At 41.0% G+C, this 17,756-nt stretch overlaps 1 protein-coding gene across 1 annotated transcript in view; it reads right to left on the minus strand.

Moving 5' to 3' along the window:
• KIAA0355 (KIAA0355 ortholog) overlaps positions 1–17,756 on the minus strand; it is a 58,849-nt gene that overhangs the window by 8,018 nt on the left and 33,075 nt on the right. Inside the window, exons 7-11 of the mRNA XM_029911754.1 lie at positions 12,987–13,084; positions 7,697–7,822; positions 5,928–6,922; positions 2,403–2,568; positions 946–1,080 (exon numbers count right to left, since the gene is read on the minus strand). Coding sequence (XP_029767614.1) covers positions 946–1,080; positions 2,403–2,568; positions 5,928–6,922; positions 7,697–7,822; positions 12,987–13,084 — 1,520 coding nt within the window. The remainder of the gene's footprint in view (positions 1–945; positions 1,081–2,402; positions 2,569–5,927; positions 6,923–7,696; positions 7,823–12,986; positions 13,085–17,756) is intronic.

A 17,756-nucleotide genomic window follows, 5' to 3' on the forward strand; every position in this document is an offset into this window, starting at 1 on the left:
CCATCGGATCAGTGAAAAATTCCAGAGGCACAGCAGAGCTTTCAATCCCTCCGGAAGGTACAAAATGATTAGGTTGTAATGTGTAGTATAACAGGAATAATCTACTGCTGTAATTCACTTTTGAGACTGATTAAACACCTTGGCTCTGTTTTAGCTATTAATCAAGCTCATTAGTTTATTTGCTTTATAGGATACCAAAAAAAAAAAAAAAAAAAATGCAGCTGTACATACAGAAAAGGAGGGACCAAGCTGACAAGGCCATTAAAGATAAAGACAGGAAGTTTGAGGCTGATGCCCACTTGAAGGGGGAACCAATGGAAGAACTCAAATAGGAACTTGACATGGTAGAATGACCAAGCTAGTAGATTATTTTAGCAGCAGCATTTTGAGTAGAATTAAGGGGAACAAGGCTGCAGCAGTCAAGGCCAGAAAGGAGGAAGTTGCAGTAATCAAGATGCATAAAGAGGGTTTGGATGAGAATTTTAGCTTGAGATGAAGTGTGGGAAGAAGTGGTAGGGTTTATACACATGAGTCTAGAGAGGGCCAACTGAAAGATGACCCCCAGTTTAAAAGGGTGAGTAACTGGGAACATGGGGGTATTACCCATAGTGACAGAGTAAGGTGGGAAAAGTTCAAAAGCTCACTTTTGTGCATGTTGAGTTTGAGAAGACAAATGGACATTGGTGAAAAGATATCAGAAAGATACTATACTGGAGGAGGTGACGGCTCACTAGCGAGATTTGTGAGTCAGTTGCATAAAGATCAGATACTTACAGATCCATATGACCAATGTGGCTAACAAGTTTCAATTCATGTGGTTGTCTCATAATCCCACCAATTGAACGCTCCTCACACGAGATTCTCACTTTGTCTTGCCATTATTTTATGAAGTTAGGATTAAAATATTCAAGTGGCACATGTTTATATTAACACATATCTGCTCACCTCCTTTGCTTGACGGCAGCAACAAGGTCTGGCCCTGAGAACATGGAAAACAAACTGTCTCCATTAGCTGAGGAGGTCTCATCACTTGAGCTGGCTGAGTCTCCTTGATTACCGGACCAGCTGTTTGTCACATCACTGTAAGGAAATAGGAAGTCAGTCCTCATTTCTACACTGTCCTGACCACAGTACCTGTCATGAAGTGTTAATGGATTTTACATTAAACGCTGAATGTTGGGAAGTCCCTACTCCTGGGACCCCTGGGTTAAACCCCAATTGTGCAGAAAGTAGAAGGGGGAATATTTTTGAGTTATCTATTCACATAGAAATCAGAAAGTTTCACTGATTATTATTATAGTAATAGTCCTGCCACTACATCATCATTAACTGCAACAATCGAATGTAAAAAAGAAAATCTCTTTCATTCATTCATATATACGTATTCATATTAAACACACGCATGCACCATCACCTCTCACTTAGGCCGAAGATCCAAATGATACTTGGTTTAGGAATTTCCAAAAGGGTTCAGACATTTATTTCAGAATTAGATGAGCATGGGATCTCTACCAGGGGGCTGCAAACCGGTGTACAAGGCGGGTCTCCCTTGGTGGACAAATAGGAAGAGGATCCTGAAACTTTTTCATGTTGTAACATGAGGCCACAGCAGTAGTTCTCAAACTTTTGTACTGGTGACCCCTTCCACACAGCAAGCCTCTGAGTGTGACCCCCCCTTATAAATAAAAACACTTTTAAATATATTTAATACCATTATAAATGCTGGAGGCAAAGCAGGGTTTGGGGTGGAGGTTGACAGCTCGCGACCCCCCATGTAATAACCTCGCAACCCCCTGAGGGGTCCCGACCCCCAGTTTGAGAACCCCTGGGCCACAGCATGGAAAAGGTTGAGAACCACTGAACTAGAGAACGTAGCAACCCTCAGAACCGCTCACTACATGTACTGAAGACTGAATCCACATTTGTTGATTGAGCAGCTCTTGCTGCTCCACAGTAGCAGCCTCCAGTCGATAATGTCTAGGAAGCTCAATTCAATCCCCTGACACACCAAGTGGCTTCATAGCATCATCCCTGACCATAAATATCCTTGGCCTTTAAGACATTAAAATAAACTCATTTTGAATTAAGCTTTATTATAAACCCGTCGCTTCTTATGTTAAGATTAAAAATACACTGTATAAATACAACTGCACTAAAATATTTGTTTAAAGGACATTTCAAGCTAATGTTACCACTTCAATATCAACAAAGCAGAAAATGGTCAAATCTCCTACCCTTGAAAATTATGTAATTTTTAGAAAAATATTAATCCAGTGAAGCAATGGCAGTTAACACAGCTCTCAGGAAACACCTAGTAATTTACAGCATTTCTCCACTATGTTCAACTTGAACGTAGAATGGATAGAACATAATGTATAGGGTGACGCTATGGTCTCACTTACCCTTCTGTGAAATACTCCGGAAAAGGCCAGGTTCTGTGAGGATCGTCAGGAAGAGGCCAGTTGCTACGTGTGTTGCTTGGGCGACGGATGTGCTGTGCTTGCCTTTTTTGTTGCATAGCCTGGCTGACCCCGGCTACATAGCGGGCAAACTCTGGATCAGAGCCAACTGAACAGACAAAAAGAAATCTGAGAGTCAGTTGCTGACATAGTCAGCTATTTCTACTGTAATTATCCCTTCATTTAATCCTTTCACTAGGCTGTCTAGCCCAGCAAAAGACCCTAACAATGAATACTAGTCAACACAGTTGATAACTCTCCGTGAAACAATATATAGTACTAAATAACTAGATAGCTGAAAAAAATTACGTATTGACAAAGAGGTACACAGCATCTCCATATGCTGAATAAGGGGAAAGGGGAAGTTGCTGACCTATAACTGGAGGTCCCTCAAGATGTGGTCCCTATCTGTATTCCTCTGTAGGTTATGCATGTGCATCATGCACCAGGAGCCAGAGAATTTGAAAATAGTGTCCATTGGTCTGCGCATGCACAAGGTGAGCCAGGGTGTGTCTGTCTGAGGGGATAAAGGCCATGGGACCATCTCTCCAGTTCCTTCTCTTCGGCAAATCAGATAAGATTTGAAGCAGAGGGGAAGGAGGGCAGATAGTGGAATACTGATAGGAACCACACATCTGGAAAAACCTCAAGTTACAGGTCAGTAACTTCCCCTTCTTCTTCGAGCGATGGTCCCTATTGTATTCCACTGTGGGTGACTGACAAGTAGTACTTAAGTAGAAGGAGGCTGTGAGGATGTAGAAGGCAGAGCTAAGTGGAAGACCACCACCCCAATGAGGCATCAACGGAGGAGTCCTGCACCGGGACAATGTCTCACAAATGTGTGAATGGAGCCCCACATGGCTGCTTCACAGATATCAAGGAAGGGCACCTCCTGAAGTGATGCTGTAGTCATTGCTTGTGCTCTAGTGGAATGAGCTTTCACCACACTGATTGGGGGCGGGGGAGGTGTAGATGCAAAAAAAACCCTTATCCTTATGGAATATAGTCAGGGCCCTACCAAATTCACGGTCCATTTTGTTCAATTTCATGGTCATAGGATTTTAAAAATCGTAAATTTCATGATTTCAGCCCTTTAAATCTGAAATTTCATGGTGTTGTAACTGTAGGGGTCCTGACCCAAAAAGGAACTGTGTGGGAGTTGCAAGGGATTCCACAACCTCCCTTGGAAGCCTATTCCAGGGCTTAACTATTCTTAGTTAGAAAGTTTTTCCTAATATCTAACCCAAATCTCCATTGGTACAAATAAAGTTGCTTACTTCTTGTCCTACTCTCAGTGGACAAGGAGAACAATTGATCACTATCCCCTTTAGAACAGCCCTTAATTTATTCAAAGACTTATCAGTCCCTCCTCAGTCTTCTTTTCTCAACATTTAACTCACTTTTTTTTAAATCCTTCCTCATAGCTCAGATTTTCTAAACCTTTTATCATTTTGCTGCTCTCCCCTGAACTCTCTCCAATTTGTCCACATCTTTCTTAAAATGTGGTACCCAAAACTGGACACAATACTCCAGCTGAGGCCTCATCAGTGCTGAGTAGAGCAGAACAATTACCTCCTTACATACGCCACTCCTGTTAATACATCCTAAAATATTAGCCTTTTTAGCAGCATTCTGTCCTCCAAAGTGCTTGTGTTGTCATCTACACATTTTATAAGCATACTCTCCACTCCATTATCCAAGTCATTAATGAATACATTGAATAGTACCAGACCCAGGACAGACTTCTGTGGGACCCCACTAGATATGTCCTCCCAGTTGGACAGTGAACCATTGGTAACTACTCTGAGTATGGTCTTCCAACCAGTTGAGCATCCACCTTATAGTAATTTCATCTAGACCACATTTCCCTAGTTTGTTTATGAGAATGTCATGTGGGACTGGGTCAAAATATACTAAAATCTAGCTATATCACATTAAGCTCTAAGCACATTAAGTTCTAAGCACATTATTTTAAAACAATTTCCAAAATTAGTTTCCCCTTTACTTACTGTACTAAGCAAAGCCTGAGTTAAGGATTCCTACCACCCTGCTCAGAATATGGCACTCAAGTGAAGGAGGAGCTGATTTTTCCATTTTAAAGAGGTCAACTTATTAAGTTTTTAAAGGCCAAGTCATATATAAAACCATCTCTTTACCTATGTAACAATTTATTAAAACAGTGAATGAAAATATTCACTCTGTTTAATTACTTTCCACATTCCTTTCAGCACGGAGGAAAAAAATAAGGTTTGTTTTGCATTCATGTTCTCAGTCCAGTAATGCAAATGCTACAAGGGGTGCAAATTACATATTGTGGGTTTTGTTTTAAAGTTCATTGGAACATTTCCATTGGACAGTTTTTTTTTTTTTAAACTCAAAATCTAAATTCTGGGTCAATTTTACCTTAACAGCATCCCTGTAATTGGGACCCCAAATTTGGTTGGGGTTTTTTGTTTTGTTTGTAAAGAAAAAGGCCTCAGGGCACAGCTAGTAACTTCTCCTTTCATTTTAGTACTAAAAGAAATACTTATCTTACACTCTGAATATTTTTTTTTCCTTCTTAGCATTAATAAACCTAGTCAGAGCACTACCCTTTTGGAATTTAACAAATGGTGCTGACTGCCTTTGGAGTAAGCACAATGGGTAGGCCTCACTGTAAGCAGTAAAGCTAGATGAGTGAACAAAGTAGCCACATACAAATAGAAACAAGAGAGCTGGTTGCTAAAAAGTCTCTATAGCCCTCAGGTGCATATGAACTGAGAGACAACGTCATGGTTGGGGGAAGAGACTCCTCTGCCAGTCCAAATACTGTCTCTCCAAGCAGTTTTAATAACTGCATAATTTCTGCACAGCAGAAACTTTGTGATGTTAGATGTGTTGTGAGTATGAAGATAATTATGAAAGATCCTTTTTTGTATTGTGATGTGGTCCATGTTATGAAAAAGTTTCAGAAACCCTTGAAATTAGGGCTAGAAACTGAGGTTTTACTCCCACCTTTGCCAACAACTTCCAAGGTGTCACTTAGGCCCAGATTTTTAAAGCTATTTAGGAGTTGCTGCGCTCAGGATCACAACGCGTAACTGATTTAGGAGCCTATATCCCCTATCTTTTCAAAACTGATTTAGGCACTTACGAGTCTAAACTCCACTATCAGTAGATGGAATTTAGATGAAGTGCCTAAATCTCTTTTTAAGATTAGATTTAGACTCCTAAATCAGTTAGATGTTGTGACCCTGAGTGCAGCACTAAATAGCTTTAAAAATCGGGGCCTTAACCTCTTTGTACCTCAATTCATTCAACTGTTAAAAATAAAAGTGCACAGATGTTAATGCCTACTGACCTTTGTAAAACACTTGGGATCCACTGATGAAAAGCACTGTTATCATTACTACCAACATTTAACAATATTCTTTACTTTGTAAAAAGTATAAATAAAATGTAATTATTCGAAGAAAAAAAGATACACACCTGCAGGATCAAAAGGCAGAATTTCTCCCAACATCCCAAAGACTCCATCATTCTGGTCACGGTTCGGCCATGTGTTGTTTCTAGGTCCTTGTGGTTTTTGTCCTAACATCTCAGACACCATACTGTCCATATAGCTGCTCACAAGACCCAAGCTATACAAATCAGAGCTCAGATCTGAGAAGCCAGGATTGTTCCACTGACTAATATGAGACAATCCAGCCCCAACTGCTTGTGCTGACTGCTGTGAAGAATTATTCACCCATTTGCTGGATACACGCTGTTGCTGCGCTCCAATTGGTTGGAGAAGATGTTGATAATACTGCATTTGCTGCTGCTGCTGCTTTTGTGACTGCTGTTGCTGTGACAACCCTTGCTGAGAAGGATGCAGAGATGCGTGAGACATAGACTGTGGTTGCTGTTGCACTGCTCCCGATTTTTGTTCTGTTGCTGTAGAAGATGCAACAGAGTTCCTTCTTTTCACCAATGGAGAAGTCTGCTGGGATTTGCCCATATTAAAACCAGACAAGAAATCTATAACCTCCTGCATTTCCTGGTCAGTTGGTAAATTCATACCTTTATCATCCTTGCCATCATCTGCTTTGAAGAAATTATCACACCTTTCAACAAGAAATCCATTGACTATTTGGTTACTTGTGCTCTGAGTTGGCTGTAATGGATCTATAGTCCTAGGGAAATTACCAATGTTCAAAATACTTTGTAACCGTGTGTCTATGTTACTGGGCATTTTAGTTTTCTCCTCTGCGTTGTTACCTATGAAGACATTTTTCGAAGGCGTACTGGGGATAGAGTAACTTCCGCTATTACTTGAACTCGTGCAGGAAGTTTTCTTTGTAAACCGTGAAGTCAGTTTTGAGAAAGTCTTTTGCAGGCCTCCCGATGACTTGCTTCCATTTCCAGATGGCATGTCAACTTGATTCCCGAAGTCACAGATCTCACGCTGTAACTGGATCTGAATACAGGGCAAAGCTTGCTCCCTGTTTCAACAAAAAACATCGCTTTCAAGCCAACCAATACACTAGCCTAATACAAAACACAAAACTATGTCTTAACAAGGCTACACTTTCAGTTTGTGCATTTTTGAAGGAACTGAATAATGGATGGGGGAAAACATAAAAAATAGAGCTCTTCAGACAAATCTTGGTGAAAGTCAATCAGACTAGTTTCAGAGTAGCAGCCGTGTTAGTCTGTATCCGCAAAAAGAACAGGAGTACTTGTGGCACCTTAGAGACTAACAAATTTATTAGAGCATAAGCTTTCGTGGGCTACAACCCACTTCTTCGGATGCATATCATATGCCACAAGTACTCCTATTCTTTTTTCAATCAGACTAGTCAATTATTTTCTTATTTGACAGAGTGATATTAGCTAAACGGCTTCATTGGTATTGATTAGTCTGGTTGACTTGAAGTTTTGGAGTATTCATGTTTTATTTTTCTGAATGTATTTTAATAAGGCTCAAAAATCTGACAGACACACCCATGTCTTTGCAATAGGCCAGCAGACTGTGTAATTTTTGTTCCAAATTTAAAAGAATCTACAGCACCTTTTCAACTACCTACAGGCTACCAAAGCTTTGCAAACTTCTTACTACTTAGTCTGATATATGCACCAATTCTCTACCTTCCTCCTCCCATGAACAGACACTAAAAATTTTTGCAATATTGTATTGAGTCATCTTACAGACCTCCAAATAATTCTGACTTCTTTTAAACTGGAAAAGTAGAGCATGAGGAAAATGTGAGATGTACCTTCCTTCCTTCCACCGGTTTATGTCAAACACAGCAGTATAGAGCACATCTACCAGTCCCAAAGTCTTCTCTGGATCCAGACTCCTCTGCAGTAAAGACATTGTTGCTGGATCTTCCTTCAGACACCTATAAATATTGAGTTTTTTTAAAAGTTATTCTTGGACTATTCCAATTATAAATGTTTACTATGTTGGAAAAGCAACAAAATGCCACTTAATTATGCTAAAACTTGATTATGCATTTGTGAAACAAATCAGGTAGTGTTCATGTATAGCTACTACCACTTAATATAGAGCAACCAAAATCACTCTGCTTTTGGGTAAGAACAGAGAATTGCTACCAAGTACTGATGATGAAATTCACAAACTGGAATGGATGGGTTGCACTCATGCTGTAAGAATGACAGGCAGCAGAGACCAAATAAGGACTCAGAATTCTCAGTATCTCCCCTTACAGACTTTCCTGTTAGCTCCCAAATAAAGCCACTTGTACCAGTAAGGCCATGTTCAATGCTGAAATAATTTCTAGTCTAACAGAAGTCTCTGCACTAGGCACATATGACCTAACCGTCTCAGATGGGTCATTCAGCACTGGTAGAATTGAGATGCAGAACCATTACTAACAGTAAAAATATCCTGTCTCTGAATTTTACAGTCCACCACTCTGGAACTGATCGGATCTCTATAGCAATCCCACATCCTTAATAAAAAGACAAGAATATCAAGAACAAACTGCTTTGAGAACAATGGAAATAGTGTCCAGAGAAGCAAGAGTGCCCAACTTGAAATGTTTACACAAAACAACAGACCAAGTGGCTACCTCAGCGTCTTCTGTTGAAGCTTCTGCAATTTCAGTCTAGGAAGAGGTTGGGCCAGCCTGACATGAGTGAAAAAGGACAGACACTCCATGTTCAGCCAGTGCAAGAAAGATTAAATCACTTGGAAAAAGTGATTCTAGAAGCTCCCCAAGTACTTTACTACACTCTGAAAAGACAAAACTCACATCCCCCTCTAACTTAAAAAAAAAAAAAAAAAAAAACTTTTCACACCTTTAATGGCAAGGGTTCTCTAATACAGGACTGGGAAAGAACTACTTTTTGGCCCAAATGGAAGCAGGTGACCGAATAGGGTGAAAAGTAAATTCACTCACACACACACACACACACACACACACACCCTTGTGCAAAAATAGTTGCTCTCTCCTGAAAGTTCCATCTTCCTGCAGAGATTATGGCAATTTAAAAAAAGACTATATTAATAGACAGAATAAGGAAATTGACTTATAGACTTCTGAAGGGGTTTACACAGTAAACTCATTAGCTAAGTCCTCAGCCATTTTGCAGGGAAGGGTGAGTTTAACTGGAGATCTGGAGAGAGAACTTTAAAATATAAAATTATCAATGACTACCAATGGATGACCCCCATGAAAAATCTTTAGTTCTGCCATGGAGACTACTCAGGGTAGACGCTTGAGCCCTAACACAAGTTACAGCAAGAGACATCTATTCAGCTCCGTCACAGCTCCTAATGGGAAAATATAAAATACAAGCTCAGGAACAGGTGTGGAGAGATGTATTCTTATTGAGGACAGCCAGAGCATTTTTTCCAGGCATTGCAAAAGGAACAATTTAAGAGTACACAACTTCCTAACTAGCCATTTCCGAACTACATTCACCCTTTCAGGTCACTCAGTCATTAGATCAGAATCAGTAACAGGTCCATGCTTAAGTATATCTCAGCATTAGGAAAGGGATTATCCAAAGAGGGCTGTTACAGAACACAACGGCATTGTATCTGTGCATCAAGAAAGATGAAAAAATAACCTCTGTTCCACCTGAAAAAGAAGGCATTTTGACTATATGAGTGAAGGTCTCTGTAAGTCTTGCAGTATTTGACTGGTATTTTGGTTGGCATATAAGGCAAGATAGCTCATTCATACTAGGATTGCTTGAGCAGAAAACAATGCATGGCAAGTCTTATGGCTCTCAATTACAGAACACAGTGTACAGTATTTTTCATTATGAACTGCTTGCCTTGTGCCATCTGATATCCCTCAAAAGCGTCCAGCTTAAGGGGCTGGTGATGTTTCATACCTGATACAGTTCTTGTAGACCTCTGGTTAAGAGATGTAACCTGTTTAGCCACCACTGAAGTCAGGACCCAAATCTTTCATGCTAAATTACTGTAGATTATCTGAGAGGCACACCTTGTTTTGTATCAGAGCTAGTTGTAGTTTTCTGCAATTAAACCCATGAAACTACATCCAGGCACAGAGACCCATCACATGCATGCCCTTCCCTGACTAGCTACCAGGGTAATGACCGAAAGGATTTGTTATGCAAATCAGGCTAGGTATTCATTCCCACTTTCTTTATGTTGTTTCTGAACACACAGCTAGTCTCAATTCTGAGTGTGAGATGCGGAACTTCTATCCAGCTCCACTACTAATCTTAATAGAAGAGATCGATATCAAGTTGATTATCCCTTCCGCTTGTTTGAACAACAGGTAGGTCCAGCAAGGGCACCATTTCCGATTGGGAAGGAGGGCAACTTTAACCATGATTACAGAGGCTACTTAGGCACCTAAAAACTTTGTTTTTGTTTTGTGATTCTTGTGTGTGTGTTTGTTTTTAAGATAATGGGGTGGGGGCCGCAACCAAAAATAACTCAAAGGGAGGGGCTCTCTCAAAAAGGTTTGAAAACTGCTCAGGGTGCAGGCATGGGGGTAGCTGGGGCTGTGTGCTGCGAGGGATATTGCTTAGGGTGCAGGGAGGGGCTGTGTCCAAGGTGGGGCCAGCCTTGCACTCAGTCCCTAGTTGGCACAGTGGGGCAGATCCAGGGGGTAGGGGGGCTTTGCCCGCCCAGGTATACAATGGGCGGAGGAAGGGGGACACCCTGAGATCAGCCCCACCTGGCTCTGCGCAGCAGATCAGGAGGAAGGCTCCCAGTCCCAAGCAGCTCGGACAATGGCGGCTCCATGGCGGGAAGCAAGGGCAGGAAGGAAAGCATCTTCCCTCCTGCTACAAAATGTGGTATGAAGCTCGGGGGTGGAGGGGAGAGGTGCCCCCCACCCCAAATGGCAGCCCTGAGGCCCAGATCAAGAGGTAGGAAGAACTGATGCACTGGGTCTATCTTTCATTTTAGGGAAGAGCTACAGAGCATTCGCTAGTTCAAAAAGTAGGGCCTAATACTTCAGATGTAGCTCAGGGCAAACCCTAGATATTGTTGGTAACACTAATTTATCATTAAATAATTGAAGGTCCACTGATACTAGGAATTCCTGGAACTGATAGCTGAAAGACTTGGAGTCAGTGGGGGTAATCAAACTTACTAAAAAAGATTTCACTTAGCCACCAAAACACAGAATTGCCAAAACCTAGCTATTTCTCCAGCCATAGAACCGAATTAGAACTGTTGTCACTTGAAATGGGATACCAGTGGAGAGCACTGCTTCTTTTTGACAGTAATTAGGGGACAGAATTTTTGTATGAAAAAAAGTTAAAGAATTTTATTTAGTACCTCTCCAAGTGAGATCAGGAAACTAACAGCCTTATATTTGCCTAGTGACCCCCAATCAGGGATGAGCCCTTTATCAGATGCACCCCAGGAAGATCAATTAAACTCAATTTAGAAGATTTAGTTTCAGAAAAGCCTCTCCTATTACCTGTAGATGTGATAATGGAATGGTTACTTTGGTACCTAAAATGAACCTTTTGTGGAGAAGAAAGGATAATTTGCATTACCCTAGAAGTACAATTGGGATATTGAAGAGATCTAGGGACTAGACTCTAAGTGAGGATGCAGAGACTCTTTATGGTCTGGAATACTTAACATCATGATATACCTCCCTAAATATACTTGCAATCCTTAGAGGTAAGGAATAAACAGTTACAGTTCAGATGTACTAGGTTACCTGAAAATAAATGGGCTTGCCTTGCTACCACTAAGCGGGACATTCTACAACTAGGTGGTCAGAAACCTGAGCCACGACATGGAGAAAGACAGCTACCAACTTCATTAAATCCAAGGTATTTGCACCAGACCTGGAATCAGAGAATGCTTTCTTTCACTTGGAGGAATCAAGCACCATAAAAGGCACACAAGGAAATGGTTAACTGATCCACGAAGAATTCCAACCAACTACTTATTCAGAGTCTTTAGAAGTAACCATTGCCCATACCCAGTGAGCAGTCCACTTCTAGAGTCTTATCTCCCACCAGTATTTTGTCTGACAGGGAGCCAACAGCATTTATGTGATTGACTAAAATGTGATACACTAACATCTGGATTGGGTCAAATATTTAAATAGCACCTCTATCACACTGTGAATAGACAGGGCTCTATTAATGTTTGTCAGTAGGGGGAGCCCCTCCAAAGATTTTCAGTTGTGGTTCAAGTAGTCTGCAATTTCTTTTGAGTTGTTTTAAAAAAATAGAGCAATTTAAACAGCATTCCAATGACAGAAAATATCCGGAGTGCCAGTTTATAATCTGGAGGAATTAAAGAAGAATTCACCTTCTCTGCGGAAAGTGACTAGGCCATTTATACTTGAGGAAATGCCATATATGCTAGTAGTTGCAGGTTGTCTCCACTAAAGGCTCAGACTCATCACCTACCATAAACTGAAGTCGTCCATAATACTGGAAGTGCTGCAATAAAAGGGATCTGAAAATGTGCTTGTTGTTTCAAAAGGATGCCAATATTTGGTCAATCCTGGCAATTAGAAAAATGAATTCATTTAGCTCCATAGTCTACACTACTGAAGGCCCCACACCAACTTTCTGGAAAGGTTCAGTGAGGTGCTAGAGTCCCTCACCTGCCACCAAGATATTTGAGGAGGTCCTCTTACCTCCCAGACTTCCTGAGAGACATGCCACCTCAGAGAAAGAGGGGTGACTTAGTTCATACACTGAAGGTCTGCCACAGAAGAGTATAACAGGGAAGGATTTGTTTGCCTTTCCTTTCATCTGTTTAACTATTACCATTCTTTCTTCTTTTAACAAAACCTCTTCAGTATGCTAGTCTGACAGCATTGCCTCCATTTCTATTGCCTCCTGAAGAAACAGCGCAAATACTAGGAGCTAACAGAGAAGAACATGCAAAGAAATTCTAGGTGCACCTGTCAGTCAATCCTACAGCAGGAGTGCCACACCTCAGTTCCAGATTGGAAGAACCTGATGAGGCAGATGCTATCATTGAATGTTATTCCCAATTCTATCACATCATCAGTTTTCCTATATAAAAAATAAAATCATGCCTACTAGTGTTACTGATATACAATATTTATTTACCAAGTTGATGGGACTTGCACCACAATTCTGGATCCTTCTAAACTAATCTGAGGAGCGTATGCTTCTTTATTTTCGATCTGCGCTGTGTCCACAACCACCTAAGCAAATAAAGTAACATTATTTAGTTCTTTTAAGAATACGGTTAAGTTGTTTTACCACCTGAAGTTCAAAAGGTAATGAAAACTGGCAAAACACACAGAACTGCAGCAAAATATAATTGCAATCTGATTTCCATTTTAATATATCAAAACAGCAAAAGTAGTATAATTTCTCAAATCAAGCATTTAAATAAACAGCAGATACATAATTTTATCCTCAGCTACATCCTGTAGTTAGGCATCACCCATGCAGTATCAGCTACAGCACTTCACACAGGCACCACAATGGCTGTCACATTTGGAGGCAAGGAATACTAATTCTCCCAAGCCACTACCTCAAAGCCCCAAAAGCATCTTTTTGGTCAACTCTTTTGGATAAAACTGATACTTAATTGGGATGCCTGAGGTGAAAGAGATGAATGTTATTTTAGTCTGCAACTCTAGATTAACTTGCAATTCCACGGTTTTCTGGGTTCTAAGATCCTACATACACAGTCCCTGCCTCTGCCCATCCTGAATTGTGTCTCATTATTAATGCCTTCCTTAGTAAGAAGAGGGAGATGACTATCCAATTTGTTGAGTTTGGGTCCCCCTTCATAAGACATTGTTTCTGAAGCTGGAGGGTTTGGAAATTACCATTCTGTCTTGAACCTTCCCTTATTAGGGAAACTGACTGAGAAGGATGGGTTCGCATAAGCCTCAATAATTATATTTTTGAATAGGTTCCACATTTGATTCATGTTTTCATTTGAGGTCCAGTCTTCATCCACAGGCCATTTTGGTAATTTCTAATAGCTTATTTTGGTTGTGCTGAGATTCCCAGCAACATTTGAGTCACCATCAGACTTCATGTCAGTGACTAACAGATTATTTGTACCATTTAACCTTGAAATGGCCAAGTCCTCCAGTGTAGAGAAGCCTTAAGGGATTTTAGTGGCGTGTCTGCAGTCACCCTCCACTGGTTCTGCTATTATCTGGTAGGCAGGCATCAACTAGTTGTGATGGAGAAATGTGTCAGGTGAAGCATTTGAAATAGAGGGGCCTGAAGTCTGTTGAGATTCTATGTTCCTTCCTCTGGTGTCAAACCTATTAAAATTGCAGCAAGCATAACTGCACTGCCATTACCCACCCTTTAGGTGTTCCATCACTGAGCATATGACTGCATTCCCCTGGATATTCGCCTCAGTCCATTCATCCCTACCTGTAAACAGTCTTGGAGTCTTTTTAAAAAGAGGCCATTATGATTAGTGTTTGGCCTATGTACAAGCTTCCATACACCTTTTTTTTTTTAAATGACAATGCCATTCTATTACTTTGTTTAGGTTTCAGAATATTTATGAAACTTGAATTTTATTCTGCAGATCTATTGATTTATGCCGCACCTGTAGCTATGAGTATGATAGGCTAAGAAAGGAAAGATTTATGAATGATTTAATCCTAGTATTCAAGGGACAGATGCCATCTGTAACTTAGATGTGTGTAATTCAGGAGCAAATCTTGCTTCACTCAGACCCAACTTACAAACATAAAAAAAAATTCTCAACATTTGGCCAAGGTTATGATATCTAGGGTTTAGAAATTACTAGAAGCTAGGATGTTGCTGTTACAGGAACACTGTGCTAATAGCAGGGAGAAATGCTAGCACAAAATTACCTTGATTATAATTAGTTTCATTTTATCCCTACCTTATATGACATCCAATTAAGAAAAGTCATAGTTGTGATTATTTTTTCCTGACAAACTAAAAAGAAAACATCTTAAATCCATGCACTAGTGCTATTAAAAAAAAAAGGGTGTGTGTGTCATTAAATATGATTCTTAATACCAAAGTGCATGACAAATCACATAAAAAAGCATTCACAAAATGGAACTTCAACATTACTACAGAAGTATCAACTCAACAGCACTAACAAATGTTTTGATAAGAGACTGGAGGTCAGGCAGTGCCACAAACAAATCAGCCACTGCTCATGTGTAAACAAATGCAGGAGAGATTCTTTAGGAAAAGTAGTGCTGTGCTCCTAATCTTTTGATTTTTCCCTTTGAAAAATTAACATTAGAAACACTTTGAGGGCTGGTCTGCACTAGGAACTTACATCAGTATAGCTACGTCTCTCAAGGGTGTAAAAAATCCGACCTATGCCAACCTAATTCCAGGTGTATACAGTGCAAGGTTGACAGAAGAATTCTTCCATCAAAGTAGCTACTGCCTCTTGAGGAGGCGGATTATTACCTATGCCAATGACGAGCCCCTCACATTGGTGCAGATAATGTCTACACTGAAGCACTACACAGTGCAGCTGGTGCGCTGCAGCTGTACCGCTGTAATGGTTTAAGTGTAGACATACCCTTATGTTAACAATAAAAATCAATGTTAGTATCTTTACAATACAGCAGGCCTGGTCAGTCAAAATGGGTTTCCAGTTGCTTTGCGTTACTGGAGCAGCACAAAGCAGAGCTGGAGTGTACCAGTGAATATGCAAAGACCCCTGAATTATCAAGCACAATGGGCTAAGTTCAACCGAGTGTAGCAGAATAAACCTTGGTGAACGTCAGAACATTTGAATGTAGTTTTGAAAATTTAGAATATGATTTTTGTAAGTGTTGAGTAGTCACAACTTCAGTTGACTTAAATGTGAAGATCAGGTTCTTAATCTACAAATTAAGACAAATACTGAATACCTAGAGCAGGGGTAGGAAACCTATGGCACACGTGCCGAAGGCGGCACAAAAGCTGATTTTCAGTGGCACTCACACTGCCCGGGTCCTGGCCACCGGCTCTGCATTTTAATTTAATTTTAAATGAAGCTCCTTAAACATTTTAAAAACCTTATTTACTTTACATACAATAGTTTAGTTATATATTATAGACTTATAGAAAGAGACCTTCTAAAAACGTTAAAATGTATTACTGGCATGCAAAACCAGGGGTGAAAGCAAGTCCAGTGACTTACCGGTACGCTGGGGCGGGGCCTAGGGCAGAAGAGGCGTGGCTGAGGGAGTCAGAGCCAGCCCCAGCCCACCCAGTAAGGTAAGTGCCCCCCCCTCCCCAGGGTAGCAGCAGCAGCCCGGGGCTCCGGGGGCTATTTAAAGGGCCCGGGGCTCCCCTGCTTCTACCGCCCCGGCCCTGTAAATAGCCGCGGGAGCCCTGGGGAAGCGGCGGTGGGGCTCCGGTGGCTATTTAAAGGGCTGGGTGGTAGAAACAGCGGTAGCCCGGACTTTTCAAATAGCCCCCAGAGCCCCACAGCCCTACCCCAGGCCTCCAGCAGTGGGGCCCTGGTGGCAATTTAAAGGGCCTGGGGCTCCAGCCCCTGCTGGGAGCCCCAGGACCCTTAAATTGCCCCCTGGGGAAGCCAGGCCACCCCGGTACGGCAAACTGGCTCTTTCCGGTACGCTGTACCGGGGCGTACCGGCTTACTTTCACCTCTGCGCAAAACCTTAAATTAGAGTGAATAAATGAAGGCTCGGTACACCACTTCTGAAAGGTTGCTGACCCCTGACCTAGAGTAACTGCTCCTTTTTTGTTATCTGACATATTAAGCCAGTAAAACCCAGAATAATTAAGCAATTTATGAGTCACACTTCATTTAACTTTCTAATCTTTTTCTAACAAGATGCATAGCCAAAATATGTGCGGCATAGAGTAAACTAAATCTTCATGAGATTGTCCTACAATGTTTTATTTGGCACTTAGGTAGCAAGTTAACTCATATCTCGGCCAATACAGATACATTAGTTTCTAAAAACAGTAAAATGAAGGGTATGCTATATCTACTCCTGATTCATTTATCTGACTTCTGAACAAAATAAAATCAAAATACAGTGAACACATTTCTCACACCCAGCCTGGTGGTTACTTAGGAAATGGCTTCCTGTTCATCGGACATCTATTGTTCTTGTTTTACAGGTGCTTCCTCCCTCACCCCACCCAGAGAATGCTCTAAAGGAAAAGATTAGAATTTGTCGTCATTACATAAAATTGTACGCAAATGTAAATTAATATTGCAGAATTATTTTTACATAGCACCACAGATGTGCAAAGCAGTCTACAGCCAAAAATGGCAAATCCCTACTCTGAAGAGATTGCAGTGTAATTTAGGGGGGGAGAACAACAAGGAATGACAAACCAAGAGTAATACAGGAGTATAAGAAGATGAGGCTTACAAGAGTGAAAGATCATACACGGTTTACTGTTATTTATGCATCTTGTTAGTGCCTCTAAATATGAAAGGCCTCTGCTATTAGATAATTGATGCCAGCAGTGAACAGATTCATAGATTCATAGATTCTAGGACTGGAAGGGACCTCGAGAGGTCATCGAGTCCAGTCCCCTGCCCGCATGGCAGGACCAAATACTGTCTAGACCATCCCTGATAGACATTTATCTAACCTACTCTTAAATAGCTCCAGAGATGGAGATTCCACAACCTCCCTAGGCAATTTATTCCAGTGTTTAACTACCCTGACAGTTAGGAACTTTTTCCTAATGTCCAACCTAGACCTCCTTTGCTGCAGTTTAAGCCCATTGCTTCTTGTTCTATCCTCAGAGGCTAAGGTGAACAAGTTTTCTCCCTCCTCCTTATGACACCCTTTTAGATACCTGAAAACTGCTATCATGTCCCCTCTCAGTCTTCTCTTTTCCAAACTAAACAAACCCAATTCTTTCAGCCTT

This window comes from Terrapene carolina, unplaced genomic scaffold, assembly GCF_002925995.2.
Source record: "Terrapene carolina triunguis isolate 2854851 unplaced genomic scaffold, T_m_triunguis-2.0 Scaffold130, whole genome shotgun sequence".
NCBI lineage: Eukaryota > Metazoa > Chordata > Testudines > Emydidae > Terrapene > Terrapene triunguis.